The sequence below is a fragment of the Monodon monoceros genome, unplaced genomic scaffold (assembly GCF_005190385.1).
Source record: "Monodon monoceros isolate NGI ecotype Baffin Bay Population unplaced genomic scaffold, NGI_Narwhal_1 Super_Scaffold_4, whole genome shotgun sequence".
In the NCBI taxonomy this organism is placed as follows: Eukaryota; Metazoa; Chordata; class Mammalia; order Artiodactyla; family Monodontidae; genus Monodon; species Monodon monoceros.
This window is the reverse complement of record NW_021703781.1, coordinates 49,329,033-49,351,140: the sequence shown is the minus strand read 5'-3', so window position 1 is coordinate 49,351,140 and position 22,108 is coordinate 49,329,033. Positions and strand designations below refer to the sequence as shown.

Sequence of the window (22,108 nt, the reverse complement as noted above, 5' to 3'; positions counted from 1 at the left end):
AGGCCCAATGGAGCAGACCCAAGTTCCTGACTCCCATCCCAGTGACCTTGGATGGGATCTTCTCGGAGCCACAGCTTTGAGGTGACGCTGGCTCCCACTCAGAGTAGAGATGTGCAGTTGCAGAATTGAACTTGTTGGAACATTCTGGAATTCCTCTTCAGGAGACACAAAGTTACAATGCACTTAAGTGGCCAGAAACCCAGGCCTGGGAGTTTCTGCTGCTCCTGCTGCTCCTGCAGAGATGCAGCCACAAGCCCAGCGATGAACTTTGGCAGGAAATGCCTGATCATATGGGCGGCAGCCTCCAAGGTTGGGTGATTGTTTCTGTAGCATACTGGGACGAGTGACATCATGCCTCTATACCTCTGTTTCCTCATCTATAAAATAATAATCACAGGCCCATGTAAAGATAATGACTGTCAGGTCTTTAGCACAGGGCCTAGCACAGAGTAAGGACTTCATAATTGTACAACTGTGTTATTGTTTTCAGCACCTGACACATAGTGGATGCTTAAAAATATTTCTGGGCTTCCCTAGTGGCGCAGTGGTTGAGAGTCCGCCTGCCGATGCAGGGGACACGGGTTCGTGCCCCGGTCCGGGAAGATCCCACATGCCACAGAGCGGCTGGGCCCGTCCCGTGAGGCATGGCCGCTGAGCCTGCGCATCCGGAGCCTGTGCTCCGCAATAGGAGAGGCCACAACACTGAGAGGCCTGCGTACTGAAAAAAAAAATTTTTTTTTAAATATATATATATTTCTGATAATGGAGTAATTAAATAGATGAATGAATAAATGAATGAACGAAAATGAAATTTTGAGCTTTTGTGTGTCGTCCAGATACCTCTCTGCTGTCTAAGGCTTGGTCCTTGGGAGTGTGAAATGTGTGGACAGCTAGGAGGGGAGGGAGTGATCCATCACCATATCAGTGTTCTCTCCAACCACACACCCCACCCGCCAAAAAAGGAGAGAGAGAGGAAATTAACAAGCAGGGCTAGAGGAGAAGACAGAAAAGAGAAGGAAATTTTGAGAGAAGGATCATTGATGTAGGACATGTTCTGAGCATAGGGTTCTTCCTTTGCTGGGAAATGTGGGCCCAGGTGATATAGGTCCCCAAAGGAGAGAAGACTCATGTCAGGGAGAGGGGGAGTCCAGTGAGGGCCGAGTCACCAAAGCTGAGACCCCGCGGAGGTGCTGGGAAGACACACGGGCCCTGCGTGGTGCACTCAGCGGTCTGTTCCCTCTGTGCTCTGTTCACCTGCCAGAGGCTGATGGGCAGCCTCTCAGGAAGAGCTTCACGGGGTAATGAAAGGGTCTTGGCACATCAGGGCCCTCAGAGGCTAGTGAGCTGGGTCTATGGCCATACACAACAGAGAGAGTAAGCACCCCGTTCAGGAGCGGTGTGCCCCTTCGCATAGCCATCGCCCTCTGGGACCTCAGCTCCTTCTCTCACAACTGAAGATGCTAAACAAAATAAGCTCTAGAAACCTTGCCAGCCAGGGTCTTGTGGCAGTCTGGAGAGGCCTTGAAAAGCTGCTCCACACTGCCCCCTCGTGGCATCTGGCTATAGTGACCATTGTCCCTCAAAGCTCAGGTGTCCATCCATCCATCTATTCATCCATCTTTTCTTCTCTCCATTCAAAAACACTGACAGGGGGACTTCCCTGGTAGCGCAGTGGTTAAGAATCCGCCTGCCAATGCAGGGAACACGGGTTCGAGCCCTGGTCCAGGAAGATCCCACATGCCGCGGAGCAACTAAGCCTGTGCACCACAACTACCGAGCCTGTGCTCTACAGCCCGTGAGCCACACTACTGAGCTCGCACGCCACAACTACTGAAGCCCGCATACCTAGAGTCCGTACTCTGCAACAAGAAAAGCCACAATGAGAAGCCCGCACACCGCAACGAAGAGTAGCCCCTGCTCACTGCAACTAGAGAAAGCCTGCCCGTAGCAACGAAGACCCAACGCAGCCAAAAATAAAAATTAATTAATTTTAAAAAAACCACACAGGCACTCTGCCAGTTGTTGAGGACACCATAGCAAATGATATATAGTCCCTGTCCTAAAGGGAAACTCACAAAACATAGATAAATATGGGACCACTGAGTGGATATTGCAAAAGGGTCTTGGATGAAATGTCATGGAGATAGGTGGGACTAGTAGCTGACCCTCCTAGAGGACTCAAGCAGGATGCAGAGAGGAGCTGATCGGTCATTCAACAGACAAGCACTGAGTGACGTACAGAAATGAATTGGGGTAGGGGTGAGGCAAGTGCATGAACATCTCTAGAAGGGGGAGGGCATACGTGGAAAAGCCAAGGAACAAGCAAGTCAGTCCCTACCCAGGGTTTCACCTCGCCTTGTCCAGTCTTGTGGGTTCCTAACAGACACGGTCACCTGGAGTGTGGGGCAGGGACTGATCCGGGGCATTGCCCTTAATCTGCTTTCTGGGCTTTTCTAAGGGAGAAACCCATTAGAGCAGTTTTTCAACTCTCTCCCCGCAGATGGGGTTCCATCTGGGATAAGAATCAATGCTTAAAAAAAAATGACTTCTGTCTTTGCAGCCTAGTTTTGGGAGCTGAATTCATCTCTGAGGCTGCTTTAACGGGCCTTTGCTTCTGCAGAGGGAAAACCAGAGCTGAGTCCTAAGGGGAGAGGATGTGACAAATCAGAGCCGAGTGCTCTGTTGCATTAAGAGAAAGCGTCATCCCCAGGGGCTTGGTGTATCTCTGAGGAGTGTATCAGCTCTTCCTTTCAGAGGCTGGGGGGAGAAAGAGCCCTGGGTGCACATCTGGAGTGGGGGCTGGGAGGCAATAACGACCTGAAGGAGCAGAGCCACGAGGAGAAGTGAGGACCAGGTGGTACTCGGAACTGCGGGCTGAACGCAGCCAAATGAGGAGACTGGGCTCCTGCTGCCGGTGGGGGCTTGAATGATGGGTCTTTGGATTTTTAAGGATGAGGACACGGTGGAAAAGAGACCTTGAGACATAGATCACACGCCTATTTCACACACGTGTATGCACACACACACAATACAAAATACTGCTGGGGGATGTATACATACTTTATGGATGCCCTTTTGAACCCCATCCCGTAACTGGAAGATTTCCCACATTGTGGGTCCTGCCTCCCCAAGGTCACAGGCTGATGCTGGTTTTCTCAGCTCCGTTGCAGCAAGTCATGTATCCTAGGCTTAGCCAATCAGACACCCCATGACAGACTTGGCCTCCAGGAGAGGACATGAGGGAGCTGGCGCTGCACAGAATCCATCTGGGGTGAGGGGTTTCCGGCACCCGGTGGCCAGCACCAACAGTGTGAGCAGAGCATGAAGTCTGTGCCCTGAGGTCCAGCCCCCAGACTGGGAAGTCTCCAAAACCAATTCTCTGCCCTCCTACCCCCCACCTCGGAGATCCTGCAAGTTACATAACGCCTTTTCTGTTTAATGCAGCAGAGCGGGTTTTTACATGAATTTTGCTCCTCCTGTGCTAACATTATTCTTAACCTCAGAGCCCTCTGACCTGGCGTCATCAGAGTCCCAACTCCCTGGGAAAACAGCAGCCTTAACTGAGCATTGTTTGAGGGCAGGCACCAGGTCCTTCCTTTCTCTAACCACTGCAGGAACAGGCTGTGAGGCCTGGCTAACTTTCTCCTAGTTTACTTTCCCTCTCTCCAAGCTGCATTGCGAAATCAGCCACTTCTGTCTTGCCAGCCACTTCACCTCCCCTTTCTCCTCCTCTCTCGAAGCTCCTGCTGTTTCTAACAATTTGCCAACTGAACGTTTTTCCAGGGCCCAGCATCACCTGGCATTGAGTGGGGACCCTGAGGGTGTGAGGGAACGTGTGAGGGTGTGAGAAGGGAGGGGAAGGCGGGACCTGCTGTCGGACCGTAAAGTAAGAAAGAGCAACTCCAGGTTGAAGTGGCTGACAGCGCTTTCTCTTTTCTCATAACTTAGGAATCTATTCTCTACATTTTTATGCATGGAGCAGTCTTCTTCTTTCTTTTGCAGGGGAGGGGGACTGAGGGGGATGAGATTTTTCTGAATTCAGTCTTTCCTAACTTGTTAAAAATAATAGGTGACATTTACTGCCCTCCTATGGGAGAAGCACTTGACGTGATTGACTCTGTAAATCTCAGAAAACCCCGTGTGGGAGGTGAGCAGCCCTTTACTATTAATGTCCCCATCTTACAGCTAAGAAAACTGAGACCCAAGAGTATATTGTCAGAAATCTTGGTTGGGAACCCCACTCAAAATTAAACAAACTGGGACTTCCCTGGTGGTCCAGTGGTAAAGAATCTGCCTTACAACGCAGGGGACGTGGGTTTCATCCCTGTTCGGGAAACTAAGATCCGACATGCCGTGGGGCAACTAAACCCCTGCGCCACAACTACTGAGCTCACGTGCCTCAACAAGAGAGGCTGCATGCCGCAAACTACAGAGCCCACGTGCTCTGGACCCCACGCACCACAACTAGAGAGAAGCCCGCATGCCGCAACAAAAGATCCGACGTGCTACAACTAAGATCCGACGCAGCCAAAAAATAAACAAATTAAATAAATATTTTAAAAAATTGTCTGCAGGGCTTCCCTGGTGGTGCAGTGGTTGGGAGTCCGCCTGCCGATGCAGGGAATGTGGGTCCATGCCCCAGTCCGGGAGGATCCCGCATGCCGCGGAGCGGCTGGGCTTGTGTGCCTTGGCCGCTGGGCCTGCGCGTCCGGAGCCTGTGCTCCGCAACGGGAGAGGCCACGGCAGTGAGAGGCCCGCATACCGCAAAAAAAAAAAAAAAAAATTGTCTGCATACTCTCTAAAAAAAATTAAACAAACAAACAAAAAAGAAGAAGGAGGAAGAGGAGGGGAAGAGGAAGGGGTAAAAGAAAGGGGAAAAGCCATGTTCTGGCTCAGGTAAGCAGAAAGGCCAGTAGGTGGATCTGGCTTTAGACACACAGGATCCAGGAACACAAACAACTTGTTTGAGCTTCTGTCAGCCTCCTGACTCTCTTCTCTCAACTGGCTCTGTTTCAGGCAGCTCATCCCCTAGTGGGAGCACAGAGGCCACAGTAGCTCTTGCCCACTTCCTACAAACTCAGAAAACTCTTTTCTAACACTTTTGGCAGAATTCCCAACGATGGCTCTCATTGGCTGGGTTGGGGTTACATGCCCATCCCTGGATCTGGACCAAGTCTGGGAAAGGGCAGGTTCTGCAGAGAAAAGTCAAAATGCTGAGACCAGAGAGATGGAGAAGGGATTCTGGGTAGGCTAAAGCCACAGGGGTCGGGGGTCCACAACATGAAAAGTGGATGTGCCAGTTCAAAGCCCGGTGTGACTTCAGCATCTGCTGTGACTTTATCTGAGGTCCACGAATGGCCCAGGAGATCTGAGCTCTAGTGCTGGTTTCATCACTAACTAGCTGTGTTCACCTTGCAGACTTATCACTTAGACCCTCATTTTCTCTTTTACAAAACAGAAATAATAATTCCTGTCCAATCTCCTTCATTGAATTGTTGTAGAAATCAAATTAGACCTTGAATTAAAAAGCACTTTGAAGAGTCAAATATAAGGTATTATATTATTCCTACGTATACCTTCCATTTGGTTTGTTGAAACTAGCTTAAAATCCTCTATATTTTCCTAATTCCATTTCTGATTTTCCTTTTTAAAAATTCATTACAAAAGTAATACATACTATAACATATTTTAAAATATAAGGAAGAAAAAAATAAAATAAAGGAAAAATAACCTATAATCCCCCCCATCCTTAAATAACTATTATTAACATTTTGGTATTATTCCTTTCTTGTCTCTTTTTCTGTGTGTATGGATACATGTATGGTCTTCTGTAATATAGATGGCATATATAATACAGTTTTAAAATCTGTTTTTTCCTATAAATCATGTTGTGAACATTTTACATGACATTAAATAGTTTTCTATAACATCAATTTAACGGCAGAATGGTCTTTCATAGTTTAACAAAACACCTCTTGTTAGACATTTGGATTGTCTCTAATCTTTCCCTGTTAGCAAAAATACTACAGGACACACCCTAATAACTATTTCCCCACGTTCATGACTATGTCCTTAGGAAATTTTCTAGATATGGAATTTCTGGGTCAAATACTTTGCAAAATTCTAGGGCTTCCCTGGTGGCGCAGTGGTTGAGAGTCCGCCTGCTGATGCAGGGGACACGGGTTCGTGCCCAGGTCTGGGAAGATCCCACATGCCACGGAGCGGTTAGGCCCTTGAGCCATGGCTGCTGAGCCTGCGTGTCCGGAGCCTGTGCTCCGCCACGGGAGAGGCCACAACAGTGAGAGGCCCGCGTACCGCAAAAAAAAAAAAAAAAAAAACTTTAAAGTTTTCGGCATCTATTGCATACCCAGAAATTTTGCACCAAATTATACTCCCATAAGCGGTAGATACATGCCCATTCCTGCATCAGCTATTTTAGTTGGCGTTTTTAAAACTCTAACAGGGACTTTCCTGGTGGTGCGGTGGTTAAGAAGCCACCTGCCAATGCAGGGGACACGGGTTTGAGCCCTGGTCTGGGAAGATCCCACATGCTGCACAGCAACTAAGCCCCAGTTCCACAACTACTGAGCCTGCACTCTAGAGCCCGCAAGCCACAACTACTGAGCCCGCGTGCCTAGAGCCCGTGCTCCGCAACAAGAGGAGCCATCGCACTAAGAAGCCCACGCACCGCAACAAAGAGTAGCCCCCACTCGCCACAACTAGAGAAAGCCCGTGCGCAGCAACAAAGACCCAATGCAGCCAAAAATAAATAAATAAATTAATTAATTAAAAGACCAAAAAAAAAAAACTCTAACAACTTTGATATCCTTTTTCCTTTTAAATTTAGACCCATGATTCTTTCCTCCTGATTACTTTCTACTGGTGGAGCCTGTCTTCTCTTTCCTGCCTCAAAGTGCCAAAGAGTTCTGAGCATCAGCAGTTTAGGAAAAATCTATAAAGTGTGCAAGGCTAGGAGTCAGAAGACCGAAGTCCACGCTCCACGCCCACATTTAGAAGCTGTGTGACTTTTGGTAAGTCACTTAATTTCACTGAGTGACAGTGTCCATGTCTGTTAAATAGAGATCTAGTCCTGCCCCGGTCTGCCTGCCTGCCAGGCTACGAAAAAGCACGAGAGGTGGATGTGAAAATCCTTTCTAAGAGATTAGCACCCACACACACGCCAGGGACACTTTGCATTTGCTCACTTAGCTTTGTCCACCGTGATAATCAGTCTCCCAAATGGCCCCAAGGAAGGATGCTTCCTGGTATTCATTCCCTTGCATGAATGCACCTGGCATGCAGTCCCCTCTCCTTGAATCTATGCTGGTCCTGTGTCCCATTTTTAACTAGCAGAATGCAAAGGAAGTGATACTGTGTGACTTCCAAAGCTGGACCATCTGACTGAAGCTGTAGGAGAGACTCCAACAGAGAACAACCTTACTGGTCCCATCAATCCACAAAACCATGATAGGTAGTAATATGTTTTTGTTTTAAGGCACTAGGTTTGGGGCTGTATTGTTACACTGTAATGGATGAGCAAACACCTGCCGAATTTTCTTCTAGTACCCTGAATCCGGCAGCAGGTCTGAAGCTTAATGGTTAGGACTTCCCTGGTGGCGCAGTGGTTGAGAGTCCTCCTGCCAATGCAGGGGACACGGGTTTGATCTCTGATCCTGGAAGATCCCACATGCCGTGGAGCAGCTAAGCCCATGTGCCACAACTACTGAGCCTGCGCTCTAGGGCCCACGAGCCACAACTACAGAGCTCGCGTGCTGCAACTACTGAAGCCCGTGTGCCTAGGGTCCATGCTCCACAACAAGAGAAGCCACCGCAATGAGAAGCATGTGCACCGCAACGAAGAGTAACCCCCGCTCGCCGCAACTAGAGAAAGCAACGAAGACCCAACGCAGCCAAAAAATAAATAAAATTTTTTAAAAATTAAATTAAAAAAATAAAGCTTAATGGTTAAAAGTTGTCATCTTGGGAACCATACAATTTTTTGCCACCACCCTCTATGATATTAGGCAAATTATTAAACTCTCTGAGCCTTACTATATCAATCGGTAAAATGGGCATGATAATAGTACCTGCCTCATGGCACTGCTGAGAGGACCAAATTAGACAATGCACATAAAGCCCTTAGCATGTAGTCCTCAATGCATTTCAACTATAATGGTGGTGATAATCCCTGCTGATAAAGTGCCTCATTTATTTGGCTCCTTTAATTAAATTTCTTAAAAAGTGTATATCAAACTACCCTAAATTTTTTACCCCCTGCCTCGGCCACCATCACTGTGACACCTCCTCTGGGCATGCAAGGGACTCTCAACACTTTCAGCCTCGGAGATGTAGTACTGGTTAAAATTCCAAGGCCAGACTTAAGATATTCTAAGTGGGTTTCCAAAAGTGAGTTTCCTTAAAGAAATGTTTTACATACGTTGATGTCACTGATCAAATATTTACTTGATTTATGGCCACATTCTTGAAGTTTTCTGTATGGTCTCTCTTGCACCCATGTTTATTTAAAGGTTGAATCATACGTCTTATTCCTCAATGTCTCTATACTAAAAATTCTGAAGGTAAGAGCCAGGTATTTCTTAAAGACAGTCATATGGCTGAAATCATTGTTTCTAACAGACGCTCATTCACTTGCTCTAAAAACATCTATTGAGCACCTACTATGTGACAGACCCTGGCTAGGCAAGAGAGATGGAAAGGGAAGACAACCTCTGGCCTTCAGAATCTTACAGTCTGTTGGGGGTGGCGTGGATTGGGGGACAGAGTGACAGGCAAGGGAAAAATTATTATCCTACTGAGAGAAAAAGGCTGTGGAAGAGGGAGGTGTAAGAAATCATGGAATCTCACAGAAGAACATTCCCTGCCGTATCTTTAACCAGGCTTCCCGGCCTGGTGAGGGAGCAGATGGGAGTGGTAGACTCCCGCCCAGGAGCCATTCCCAAGCCCCTTCTTCTCTGACATCTAGGGGTGGCAATTGAGACAGAAGGGAAAGGGGTAGGGCACAACCTTTAAAAAAAAATGACACAGCCAATGAGGACACGAATAAACTGGTTAGAACCGATTAGACCCAAGAGGGTGGAAGATTCGACTTCCAGTAGCCCTTGAGCCTCATTATACGCTCACTGTAATACATTAGCATACTAAATGACACACCCACAGGTGCCTCTACAGGTCCGACAGGTCCCATGCCAACCGGAAAAGGCCAAAAAGTGGGCAGTGGCCCAATTCCTGGAAATTCCCGCCCCTTCTCCAAGATAGTTGGAATAATCCTGCTTCTTGTTAGCCTGTGAAATTACCCAGCCCACAAAAACGAACCACACCATGCCCCTGGCTGCTCTCACCTCCCGAGACAGTCCACACTCTCTCTGTGGAGTGTGTTCCTCCCAGGGCCACTCTCCCCTCCTGAGACAGACCGCACTCTGCCTGTGGGAATGTGTATCTCTCTCAGTAATCCTGCTTTCCCTTTGCTATGGCTCACTCGTGAATTGTTTCCTGCGCCAAGCCAAGGACCCTCACTCGGTGCCCGTCCCAGGAACTCACCCGAGACCTGAGACATGACCATCCTCTCGCTCCCCATTTTCCTGCAACCTCTTCACAGAGGATATTAATCAATCTACTTCTTACCTATCACTTTGCCTCAGCTGAATTCCTTCTGCGCCGAGACATAAAGAATCTGAGCTTTGGTAAGTCCTGAGACGAGTTGTGCAGTTTCGCTTATAAGATTGTGGGCTCAGGTCGCATGTGAGGTGTTTGGTTTCACCATGAACGGCACACAACTCTAAGCGTTCTTCACACTGTTTGTTTTGCTGGGACGATTGTCCTTCCCAGCCACCTTGCAGGAAGTGCAGCAACGGAACCAAGATCTGACCAATAGGAATGTGAGCAGAATACGTCACTTCCGGTCTGGGGCAGCTATTAGATGGTGCCGCCACTTTTGTCTCTTGCCCTGCTGCCTTGACCTTGGAGGCCTCGTGTTCCAGGTGGTGTAACTATAAAATGAAGGAGTGGGAGTTCCCTGGAGGTCCAGTGGTTAGGACTTGGCGCTTTCACTGCTGTGGCCCGGGTTCAATCCCTGGTTGGGGAATTAAGATACCACATGCTGCACGGACAAAAAAAAAAAAAAAAAAAAAGGAGGGCCCCCAGATCCCCAAAATTGTGAGATGAGCAAGATAGAAACCAATATTGTGTTAAGCCACTGAGATTTCAGGGCTACTTGGTACCAGAGCCTAGCCTGGCTCATTCTAATGCACTGTAATCCAGTTCTAGTCAATGAAATCCAAGGCAAGTATACTGTGGAGTTTCTGGATGGATACTTCCACTTCCAATAAATTTCCTTTTATTGGATACAAGGAGAGAGACATATAAGTAGTGCTCATTCATTACCCTGGCTAGCTGTCGGCTTCTTGGTTTTGAAAAAAAAGTCTCATTAGATTGTGATACTGAGAACCGCAGCAGCCATTATGTGAGCAGGAGTAGGGACCAAGAGAATTATAGAGATAACAGCCCAGAGCCTTAACATTGTGAAATTGCTGATCTAAGCTAGGATTGTTTGATTCCAGACTTTTAAAATTTATTTATTTATTTATTTATTTGGCTGTGTTGGGTCTTCGTTGCTGTACACAGGCTTTCTCTAGTTGTGGTGAGCACAGGGGCAGCTACTCTTCGTTGCGCTGCACGGGCTTCTCATTGTGGTGGCTTCTTTTGTTGCGGAGCACCGGCTCTAGGCACGTGGGCTTCAGTAGTTGCAGCACACGGGCTCTAGAGCACAGGCTCAGTAGTTGTGGTACACGGGCTAGTTGCTCCGCGGCATGTGGGATCTTCCCAGACCAGGGGTTGAACCGTGACCCCCCTCATTGGCAGGCAGATTCCCAACCACTGCACCACCAGGGAAGCCCCCCGATTCCAAACTTCTTTTGTAACAAACAATAAATGCCCTGATGGTGTCAGCCTTTTCTATTAATTGCATCTGAATGCACCTGCACTGATACTAGCTGCAAAGAGAATGAGGAGTGTGGTTATAATAGATGAGTAAAATGAACAGCTGTCCTTTGGGGGAGGTGATGTCATTGTCATCTCTTGTCTTCATCCTCATCCACACTATAATCATTGCTGAAAAATAAAAATAACCCTGGGTCGTATTTCCCCGTCTGCAGTGTGCTTTCACGTATATTTTCTGGCTCTAAGGTGATAGGCAAGTGGCAGCATATGTAGGAGGTATCAGCTCTGTCGCTAGAGGCAGACACACTCAGTTTCATACACTAGCTCTGTCACTCTCTTTGCTGTGTGACCTTGGACAAGTGACTTAAACCCCCTAAACCATAGTTTCCTCATCTATATAATGGAACAGTTATAGAAACTCCCATTAGCGTCGCTGTGAGGATAAAATGACATGACACATAGGGAGTTTTTACCCATATTGTGCGGGACACTAAAAACACTTAATATACAGTATTCCCTAAAATAAGTTGGATTTTGATTTTCATGACAGCCTGGGAAAATCGCTGGGGCAGGCATGAACATTCCTATTTTAGAGTGGAGGAAGCTGCGTCTTAGGGAGTTGAGGTGACTTGCTCAAGGTCAGAAACAGATTTTCATCCCAGGTCCAGTGGTTCCCATTTCAAGGCTCTTTCCACAGTAATATGCTTCCTTGAAATTCCCAAAGAAGCAATACAAAATAAAATTTAAGTTCTGAGATGCTTCCTTTTTTTTTTTTCGTGGTACGCGGGCCTCTCACTGTTGTGGCCTCTCCTGCTGCGGAGCACAGGCTCTGGACACGCAGGCTCAGCGGCCATGGCTCACGGGCACAGCCGCTCCGTGGCATGTGGGATCTTCCCGGACAGGGGCACGAACCCGTGTCCCCCGCATTGGCAGGCGGACTCTCAACCACTGCGTCACCAGGGAAGCCCAAGATGCTTCCTTTTTGATCTCCAATAAGTAGAATCATTTCCTTTAGAAGGGAATTATTACTGTAGCATATGTGCAAATGTGAGAGATTGTTAAATTTGTACTGAAAATAATATACTCTGGAAGTTTTTCTTAATCCTCTAGTATCAGCTCCATCCCATCACCACCACCTCTTACTTCCACTTTATAAAAATCAAGTGAAAATACACGTCTTCCTAATCTATTCAAGGTGGCATAGGTGCCATTCTACAAAATCTATAAATCAAACAGCAAAGCTGACCTTTTTCTCTTTTTTTTTTCTCCTTCATTAAAACCTGTATTATCCAGTCTGATATTTAACATTCAAAACAGTTTACTTTCTGTGTCTTTGTGGCGACATGCATCTCAACATCAAGTTAATAGGATATGACTTGTACCACAGTCTGGATCTACACCTCTGCCCTTCCTCTACACCCACATCCTTTGTCATCAGACAGTAACTGATATAACACAGGCCATATTTTTCTTTAAGCAATGTTTAATGATTCACTTGCAGCATAAGTCCAGGAACAAACACTGATAAAACTTGAATAGTTTGTTTCCTTAAACTTAGCTTAGTCATCACCTCCTTCATAAAGCCTCTCCGTGGGGTGACCTCTAATGAGGCACTTAACCTCACTGTGTTGTCATTGGTCTGCCTTGATGTCCACCTTGCTTTGGCTCTGCTAAAGGTGATCTCTGCTGTACCCTCCTCTCCACCACTAGTGCCTCGCACCGCACCTTGCCCGTTGCAGATGGGTTAAATATTTGCTGAATCAAGTGAGGAGATCAGTGCTTGGTGCATCCCCTAAAATGGGTGAGATTCCTTCAGGAGACTTACCTGTAATACTTGTTCCACCATTGTAGTGGAAGATGTGCTGGTCCTGGGCTTAAATCAATAGAGTGAGTCTGGCAGGCAAGAAGGTGAAGGTTATTATCAGATGCTAACTCATTCTCCCACAGGTGCATGCCATTCCTTCTTTCTTTGGTTGCTTGGTTTGGGAGACACAACTTTAATCTGATTCTGAGTTCTCCTCTCTACTCGTGGACCACAAGATGCACCCCAGGGATCAGCCTTCTCTGCCCCTTTCTCCATTATCTCTCCAGATTCTGGGCAAAACCCTAGCTTGATCTTGCCTTTCGCCTTTGTTTGGGTGTCACTACTAGACTGGACTCTTCGGTATCTTACTCGTGTTTCCCACTCAACCATCCAAAGCTAAAAATATCATTAGATTCAAAGCAGAGAGCACAGCACAGACGATAAGGAAAAATAAAGAGAACCAGACCAACAAACACTGGATTTGCCCTAGACGACAGAGCACTGGGGCTCTTGGAAAGAGTAATTTTGCAGGAATCATGTCACACAAGCCAAAATGGTAGGGGCTCTAACAACTACTGCCATTGGGAGTCTGGGCCTCCCTCATTTTCCTGCAAACTTGCTAAGTGATCTGGGATAAGTCACGCCTGTTTCTGGGACTGTTTCATCAGGGAGTCAAGTTTGGACTAGCTCAGTCGTTCTGTCTTCAGTGATACAACTGAATGCCCTAGAGAACTCGTTAATAATGCATATTCCATGCTTCCCACCCCCAGACACCCTGATTTAGGAGATTTGGGGAAGGCCAAGGAATCAACATTTTCAACACACTCCAAGGCTGAGGTGATTTCCTGGACCAAAACAGTGAAGTAGATGACCTCATAGTTCCCTTCCAGCCCTGACATTCCCTCAATTGTCAGATTTGGGGACCAGGGGGTAGTGAGAAAATGTTGGCAGCCAAAAAGTTCTGTTTGGGAAATGTAGCCACAAAAGAATATCACATGGCAGGTGGAAGGGACTGGTCAGGGAGGGCCATGTTCACTGTGCCCCTCAGGGCCTCTTGGATTGAACTGGACTTGGGGAGACCTCAGTCCTCACACAGGAGGCAAAATTGAGAGCCTCCCTTAGTTTCCTGCCCATCTCAGGCTGAGCTAGTCACTCTTCCTTTTGCCCCATTCAGATGCTCTAAACAAATGTTACATACGGAAAATACGTCTGACCCACTGCTAAATTAAAAAAATTTTTCCAACATTTAAAAATTGGAAGATTTCACACTTAAAAATACGAGATTTCGGGACTTCCCTGGTGGCACAGTGGTTAAGAATCTGCCTGCCAATGCAGGGGACACGGGTTTGAGCCCTGTTCCGTGAAGTTCCCACATGCCACAGAGCAATTAAACCCGTACGCCACAGCTACTGAGCCTGCGCTCTAGAGCCCACGAGCCACAACTACTGAGGCCGCGCGCCGCAACTACTGAAGCCCACGCGCCTAGAGCCCGTGCTCTGCAGCAAGAGAAGCCACCGCAATGAGAAGCCTGCGCACCGCAACAGAGACCCAGCTCACGGCAACTAGAGAAAGCCCATGCGCAGCAATGAAGACCCAATGCAGCCAAGAATAAACAAATAAAAAAAAATAAATTATTAAAAAAAAAGAAATACGAGATTTTTCTTGGAAAATCTGAAATATCAGCCACACTGGGCTTGCATTCACATACGACGTTGGCTGGAGCTGGGCAGCTGCGCCCCCTTTGGGTGAAGACAGGCATTTTCCAGCCTCCACGGTCCGGCTGGCGGGCTGGCTCATCGGAGTTCCCATCTGGCCCATCAAAGGGGATTTTGAGTTGGCTCCTCTGACTAAAATTTACTCTGGGATAAGCCAGAGCAGCAGAGAGCTACACACTGGGAGAGGATAGTACTGCCTGCCGCTGCTGGTTATGGAATTGCCTCTGGACACAACGTTTTTCACCCCTATCATTAAGAAATCAGCGGAGTGGAATTCACTGCTGTTTAAGGCGAGGGTGTTGAGGCCATGGACCTCTAGTTACATGTTTTCTTCTCTGCAAAGGCACACTGGAGGCATCTCTTTACAATCTCAGTACCAGGATCACTACAGTGGTGTTTCTCTTGAAGATCAGCTGTGAATGGGGTACAGGATTGCTTCTCTGTGCTCAAACACAGGGCTCACCTCTCAGAAGCGCTCCATGGCCTGCATTGGGGCTACCCTTGTGAATGGCTCCATTTCACTTCTTAGTCTTGTTTTACTATTGCTTTTTCCTACTTCTTTTAAATTTTATCTTAGTATAAGACATATCTTTGAAGAGTCAGACCTCCAATCTTTATTAGAATAAAGCAGGGTTTAAATAAATGAATTCCTCTACTCAACATATACCTTGATTATAGCACTTCCTACAACATATTATACTTATATGTTTAGCTGTTGGTCTCTTCTACCAGACTGTGAAGATGGAGCTGCATTTTACTATCACTGTGTCACTAACACCTAGCCCAGAGCTTTGTGTGTAGTTGCCATTTAATAAACGTTTGGAGAATGAACGTAAAGATGTTTGCCGAATTGGCACAGCACGGATCCATGGAACAGGTGGAGGGGTTTGACAAGGCAGAACTTCCCAGACCAGAGGGATGAAAGAGGCCAGGTGTGTTCTGCCATTTCTGTAACTCAAGGAACATCCCATTACTCCAGTTAAGGATACTGAGTTTGGAGAATTCATAAGGGTTTTCTGGTGGAGAGAGGACGGGCTTTGGAGTCGACCTGGAGTCTGAAATCCAAGAATGTCTTTTTTTTATGATTATGGGCATTTTGCTTAAACTTTCCAAGCTTCATGCAGTTTTTGGTTCCAAGGTGTCCTTAACCACCTTATTTATCATCTTACACTGTATGTTTAACTGTAACTCGCTGGCACCCCTCTCAGGGCAGAAATCTCACAATACCTGTCTATATACATATACACTCCTCAGAGCAAAACTTATTATATAATTTTATTCTTTTCTCCTCTACATTACTAACAGTAGCCCAGTGTTAAGCATTTTAGAAAACCTGAATTAAAAATTTCTTGGTTTACACACGCATGTATAAAAATATATATTCAGATAAGCAAATATCTGGTCATTACATCGCCCAGCTTTTAAGAGTGCCAAAAATAAATAAATAAAACACCTGCAAATCAAAAGAGAGGGCTAGGTGGTTTTATCAAAATTCCTTTTAACAATTTTAGCTAACCAACATGTGCTAATGAAATTCAAGTTAAAGTTATAGCCAGTTAACATTACAGAAAACATTGTGTGTGGCTACTAAGGAGTATTCCTTAAACAGAATCTGCTTTGTGCTTAGAACACAGGTAGGTTTACAGTTTCAACAGTAAGCAGCAATAAAAATCAGGAAAATCCCCAACTTTTCTAATAACCGCTCTAACATAGAAAGAAAAAAAAAATGAAAAAAGTATCACCATCTTTTCACAATGGACATCAAAATCAGAACTGTAGGCTTAATAAGTGCTTGGATTAAAAAATACTAACACAATAAGATCCCTGGTTAATTACTTCTGATTTTTAAAAATCCACAAAAATAGTTGCTTGTTGGTGTAACAAATTTGACGCACAAGCAATAACCTGAACTATCTTTTCTCCAGCAAGTACTTTAACAGTGCAAAATGTTAGTCATCTCAGCATTCAATATTCTGCCCATTCTGTCACTAAAGCCTCAAGATGAACCATTGCAGGGAGGTATCACTGCCAAGGAAATGCAAATCAGGCAAAAAATAATAATAATACAATGATTCAGTCCTATACCAAAGTCTGAAAAGTATATAGGCACTTTCTGATCTGAGGTGAAATAAGTAATTCAAAATGTCCATAAGCTAATGTAAAATACAGTACTGAATCTTTTGACACAAAAACAAAGAATAATTATATTGTTACTTAGAACAGTATTCAACATGGACGAGTAGATCTCGATGTTCGGTGGCTGGATACTGGATATTGCATTTGGGACATTCCACCAGGCTTTCATTTAGTGCAGCAGTAGGACTTTTTGGTGAGGCAACTTTTCCTCTGTTTTCAGTCTCTCCTTGCAAAGTGACTAATGGCTCTGTGAAGGCAAACTCTCGAAGCTGCTTCTGAAAAATAAATGTCAAACGAACACGGTTTGTATAGATGGCCTACCATCCAGTAACTGCTCCATAGGTACTCCAGTTGCTTCAGCCCTGTAGACAGATTTTCTTCTGAATCTCTCTGGTCACTGGTATTATGGTGGTAACATACAAGGCGGTTATAAATCACCCAAATTACCCAGGAAGTTCTAAGGTTGGGTGTTTACATAGATAGGTTTTATTAAAATGCTTAGAGCCAAATGTAAAGGTGGGCGGGTGGACAGTGCTGACAGAGTTTGCTAGGTTTGTAAAAGAGGGGTAACTTCAATAATAAAGAACTGCATGGAATTAAGAGCAGCAAAGAATTTTAGCAGGTCAAACAGGTTATACACAGAAATGACTAAGATGTTGTATAGTTCCTTTGTGGCTTCCCTATTTCATGATTTTTTTCCCTGAGGAATTTAGAATAGTCAGTAAAGCTTAAAAATGAGTACTTTACAACATAATATGAAGATGATGGATGGTAGGAACACAAAGAAAAATACAGGAAAATTATGGATTCTTCTGTATACCTTTGGCTTCCTATACTTTGAAAAACAGTCATCAACAGGAATGAATTATACATTTCAATTTCAAATATTATAAATGGTCAATATCAATGACATAAATAGAGCCAAAAAGTTATTTTCTGTCTTTTATTCATAAAGAAATAACAAATGATTTTAACAACTGCTATTTTCTCTTTTGAAAACTGAGGAATTCTGTTCGTAACATTTCACCATCTGCAAATATTCTGCAGTACTAGGATGATATATGAAATGTGTGCTAATGGGACATAACACACACAGACCCTAACAGATTTGGTCCAAAGCTTATTAATAGGATGAAAATAGGTAAATCAAAAACCATTTCCTCATAGAAGCATGTTATTTAAAAGGTTAATGTTTAAAAAGATTATGTGTTCAGGGTAACCCCCAGAAAGTACTCAACTCAATATGCCTAAAAGAGAGTATTAACAGTAATAGTCCATTAGCCCTAAAACCAGCATTTTTTTCTTTCTTTCTTTTTAAATAGAAAAGAATAATTTCAATTCAGGATCTACAACTGCCCTGCCTTGCCCCCTGTATTCCCCAGGCCAGGCACTGTTTAGTGCCTTTAGAATCACAGAGCCCAGGGTGGGTGGGGAATGATCCCAGGCACCAGTAATGTTATCATTACCAAGAGGCCCATAATGTCCCTCTGTCTAGTCCTCTGAACTGATGCTCAAAGGGCAGTTGCTTCAAAAGAGGCAGGGGATTTGATTTGATTGATTTGAGAAACAGCCATTCTTTAAGCTGTATCCTCCTACTTCAGGAAATGGTTTTACATGTAAATAGAAAGATGGCAGAAAGAGAAAGATGAAAATAAGTTTTAGTTTAACCATTCCGATCTCACCAAGGATTCCAACTGTGTTATTTGATTTCTTGCTTTTCGGAGCTCCTTAAGAATTACATGCAATTGATGCTGCATATTTTGACGGTCAAGTTTTTCATTTTCAAAGTCTACAGTACATGCCTGCATCTAGAAAAAATGCCCAAGACAAGACAATGACAGCTAGTATATACTGTCTAGTTTTCTTGACTGGATGCTTGCATTTTTTTTTATTAGCACAAGAAGCAAACATGTATTGTACCATTAGAGCAAGAATTCCTCTGAGCACAGTGAGATGTTGATAAATGAAAAAGCTATGTCCAAGGAGCAAAACCAAAGCTTGAGGTATAAGTGAGTGAGGAGCAGCTTAAGAAGTTGCTGGTTAGAATCTGTCCTCCCCATCCTGCTTTTTGTGGGGAAGGGAAAGAGATGGCTGTTCCCTGGTTTGGAATATACTAAAAATCTCTGGTGTCTATTCTGAGAATAACTGGTGTCTCTTTGAGTTCCACTTGAAGTTATCAAGCAGCCCTATTAGGGACATCCGGTCAGACTAGCAGCCATTTAGGGAAGAATAAAATTTGCTAAGACAAACATCTACCTGTCAAGAAAATTGCCATGTCACCTTAGAGATCTGGTTTGGCCTAAAGATAGTAACGGGAACATATGGCTGGCACAGATAGTCACTTTAAATATTTTGTTAAAGTTTTTAAAAAACATTTTCTACAACTTTCAACTGTTTCTTCACAGAATAGTGTAAACATGAGGAAAAATTCCATTTTCTAAAGGGTTAAATTGAATTTAGAAGCAACCCCAATGAATACCTGTTGTTCCAACAGAGCTACCCTTTTCTGTTCCTCTTGCTGCTTCAACAGAGTCGTGTAAAGAAACTGGACCTGTAGGATGTAAATAGAAACAACACTGTCACATTGACATTTTATGGTTTGACCTTGACCTGGGATGCATGACAGGCTCACATTTCTAACCAGGGCAACACCTGCTCTTCTGGGCGAGTCCTTCCAGCTGTGGTTGGGCAACCTATCTATATAAGCAGCTGAGCAGTACTGCCCTCAGAGTTCCCTGAGGCACAGACTGAACGTTGATAAAAAGCACTAAACCGGGGCTTCCCCGCTGGCACAGTGGTTGGGGGTCCGCCTGCCGATGCAGGGGACGCGGGATCGTGCCCCGGTCTGGGAGGATCCCACAAGCCGCGGAGCGCCTGGGCCCGTGAGCCATGGCCGCGGAGCCTGCGCGTCCGGAGCCTGTGCTCCGCAACGGGGAGAGGCCACAACAGTGAGAGGCCCGCGTACCGCAAAAAAAAAAAAAAAGAAAAAAAGCACTAAACCGCAGTGGACACACCCACTTTCCTTTAGGTCCTGACATCCACTAATATTTCTGAGTAGGATAACAAAGCTGGAAGAGCCTGGCCACCTCAGCCAGAGTAGGAGCAAACTTCTCAGTCACTTCTGCATAATCTTTCATAAATATCACTGCTTGCACCTGCAGGCAGAAGTAAGGGTGAAAGACTAAGAAGGCACATGTTACAGACTACTTTTTTCCCTCTCTCTCAACTTTTGGAGGATTTTAAAAATTACTATTCTTTTTTTTTTCTTAAATTTATTTAATTTTTGACTGCGTTGGGTCTTCATTGCTGCATGTGGGCTTTTTCTAATTGCGGTGAGCGGGGGCTGCTCTTCATTGCGGTGTGCAGGCTTCTCACTGCAGTGGCTTCTCTTATTGCAGAGCACAGGCTCTAGGCACACGGGCTTCAGTAGTTGTGGCTCACAAGCTCAGCTGCTCCACGGCATGTGGGATCTTCCCAGACCAGGGCTTGAACCCGTGTCCCCTGCATTGGCAGACGGATTCTTAACCACTGTGCCACCATGGAAGTCCCCCAAATTACTATTCTAATAGTAGCAGTAACTAACATTTACCTAGCCCTTTAATTTACAAAGCACGTTTACATTCTCTCAGTTGAGCTTCATAAAAGTCCTCTGAGGCGAGAAGAGGTTGTTATATTTACTATTATTAATTTGATACAAATAACCTGCAAGTCAGAGAAGTTAGCTGATTTTCCTCAGGCCACACAATTAGAGACCTGGTATGGACCTCAAATTATGTTTTTTCCATTATTTCATGCTGCCAGGAAAAATTTAAATTAATGAGTTTCTGTTGAAGTAGTATTCAATTCTAATAATCCTCAGTAATGCCAACATTACTGAGACGGACATCTTGGATCCGGCTGTGAGCATAGTGAGAACATGGAGGGCATCTGGTAATTAACTTGAGCCAGTGTCATCACAATCTCAGTGCCAGCCTAGCAATCAGCCTTGATCCCCCCTTAACTTCCCCTCTTTCAGCTTCTCACACATACCTAACTCCTCCTCACTCAGCTTTTGTGTCTATGATTTCCTCCCACTAGGAGGGAATTCCCACAGTCACCCACCTCGCCGGTTCCTTCTCACCATCAGCTTTGTCCAAATACCATCTCCTCAGCGACGCTTCTGCTGGCCCCCGATTTCTCTTGGTCATATTACCCTGTTTTATTTTCTTTAGTTTACTTGTTTATTTAGGTTGTTTATGGTCTGTCTCCCTTCTAAGTATGAACTCCTAGGAGGGGGCAGGGACTTGCGTTGCTCCTTGCTGGTTCCCAAGTAGTTAAAATAGTCCCTGACACTTAGTAAGTACCATGAGAATTCTGAATTATAAACTGTGGAAAACTTTGCTAGTTAGACTCACCTGAGATAAGAGCTCTTCAGATCTCTTCTTCTCTTCTTCAAGTTTTTCCCTGGCAAGATCATTCTCTTCCTTGAGCCTTTGTATTTTCTCTGTTTTATGCCTATCGTATTCCAGATGTTGTACATCTGCCTTTCTTTGTGAACACAACAGCTGATTTAAACCTTGCACTTCTTTTTGGGTTTCTTCATATTTTCTTCTAAATTCACTAAGTTCAAAATTCAACTGAGTTATTGTTTGTTGTTCCACCTCAAGATCGTTTTTTGCATTTGCCAAGAGATGGTTGTAATATTTTTGCTTTTCTTCTTGAAGACAACCTATAACAAACACATCAGGGCACAACTCACTTTATAAAAGAGAGAATTTTCCTGAAGAAATAAATGTAAATATGTTTCTATAAACAAGATCACATTTATTTCCTCACCTTCAAAAACGAAGAGTCAAGAGAGAGGGAACATGGCTGATATTTGACAGAACAAGAAACAGAAGTTCAGGTATACTACTTGAAGTCACAAAATGAATAAATAGAAGAACTAGAAACAGTAATATAATTATTCTGAGGGAGGGAAAGTCACTAATGTCTAAAGAAAACCAATCAACATATAGAGCCATTAAGTCATTATTTATAGATATGGAGGTAATTACCAAAACCAAAATCAGAAATGTTTAAAAGCAGCTGCCCTGATGGGAGGAAGAAATAGGCATTAGGGTGGGATGGGAAAGGTAGAACAGGGTCTTCTGTACTATTATTAAATTATTTTAACAAATCTTTATATTGCTTTGATAAAACACAGAGAGAGAGAGAGGGAGAGAGAAAAGGAAAACTATATTACCCAAGAAAAAGACTAGACTTCACCCATAATTAAAATCCTTTTATGTGTAGTAAACTTATAAAGGCATTACAGTAGTAACTTTGTCCCCTTAGGAATAAAAAGCTTTAAATTATCTCTAGAGACATTCCTTTTATACTTTTTTAGCATTAGTTTCATTTTAAATATTCACATGTGAAGCTCTAAGATTATGAGCCTTGCTGGCCTTTCATTAGCTTTCTCTTTCTATAATTCAAGGCTCCAGTCCCACTAAGGCTGTCAGTCATTCTAAATGAG

General features: G+C 44.6%; 1 protein-coding gene across 3 annotated transcripts in view; it reads right to left on the bottom strand.

Annotated features, from left to right (window-relative positions):
- Positions 1–15,764: 15,764 nt before the first annotated feature.
- Positions 15,765–22,108, bottom strand: part of CEP55 (centrosomal protein 55) — a 30,803-nt gene continuing 24,459 nt past the window's right edge. The window contains exons 6-9 of one of the 3 annotated variants that reach the window (XM_029244651.1): positions 21,006–21,319; positions 19,091–19,162; positions 18,294–18,419; positions 15,765–16,886 (exon numbers count right to left, since the gene is read on the bottom strand). In XM_029244651.1, coding sequence (XP_029100484.1) covers positions 16,686–16,886; positions 18,294–18,419; positions 19,091–19,162; positions 21,006–21,319 — 713 coding nt within the window. In that variant the 3' untranslated portion in view covers positions 15,765–16,685. The remainder of the gene's footprint in view (positions 16,887–18,293; positions 18,420–19,090; positions 19,163–21,005; positions 21,320–22,108) is intronic. The other 2 variants (XM_029244652.1, XM_029244653.1) reach the window with 2 other exon arrangements.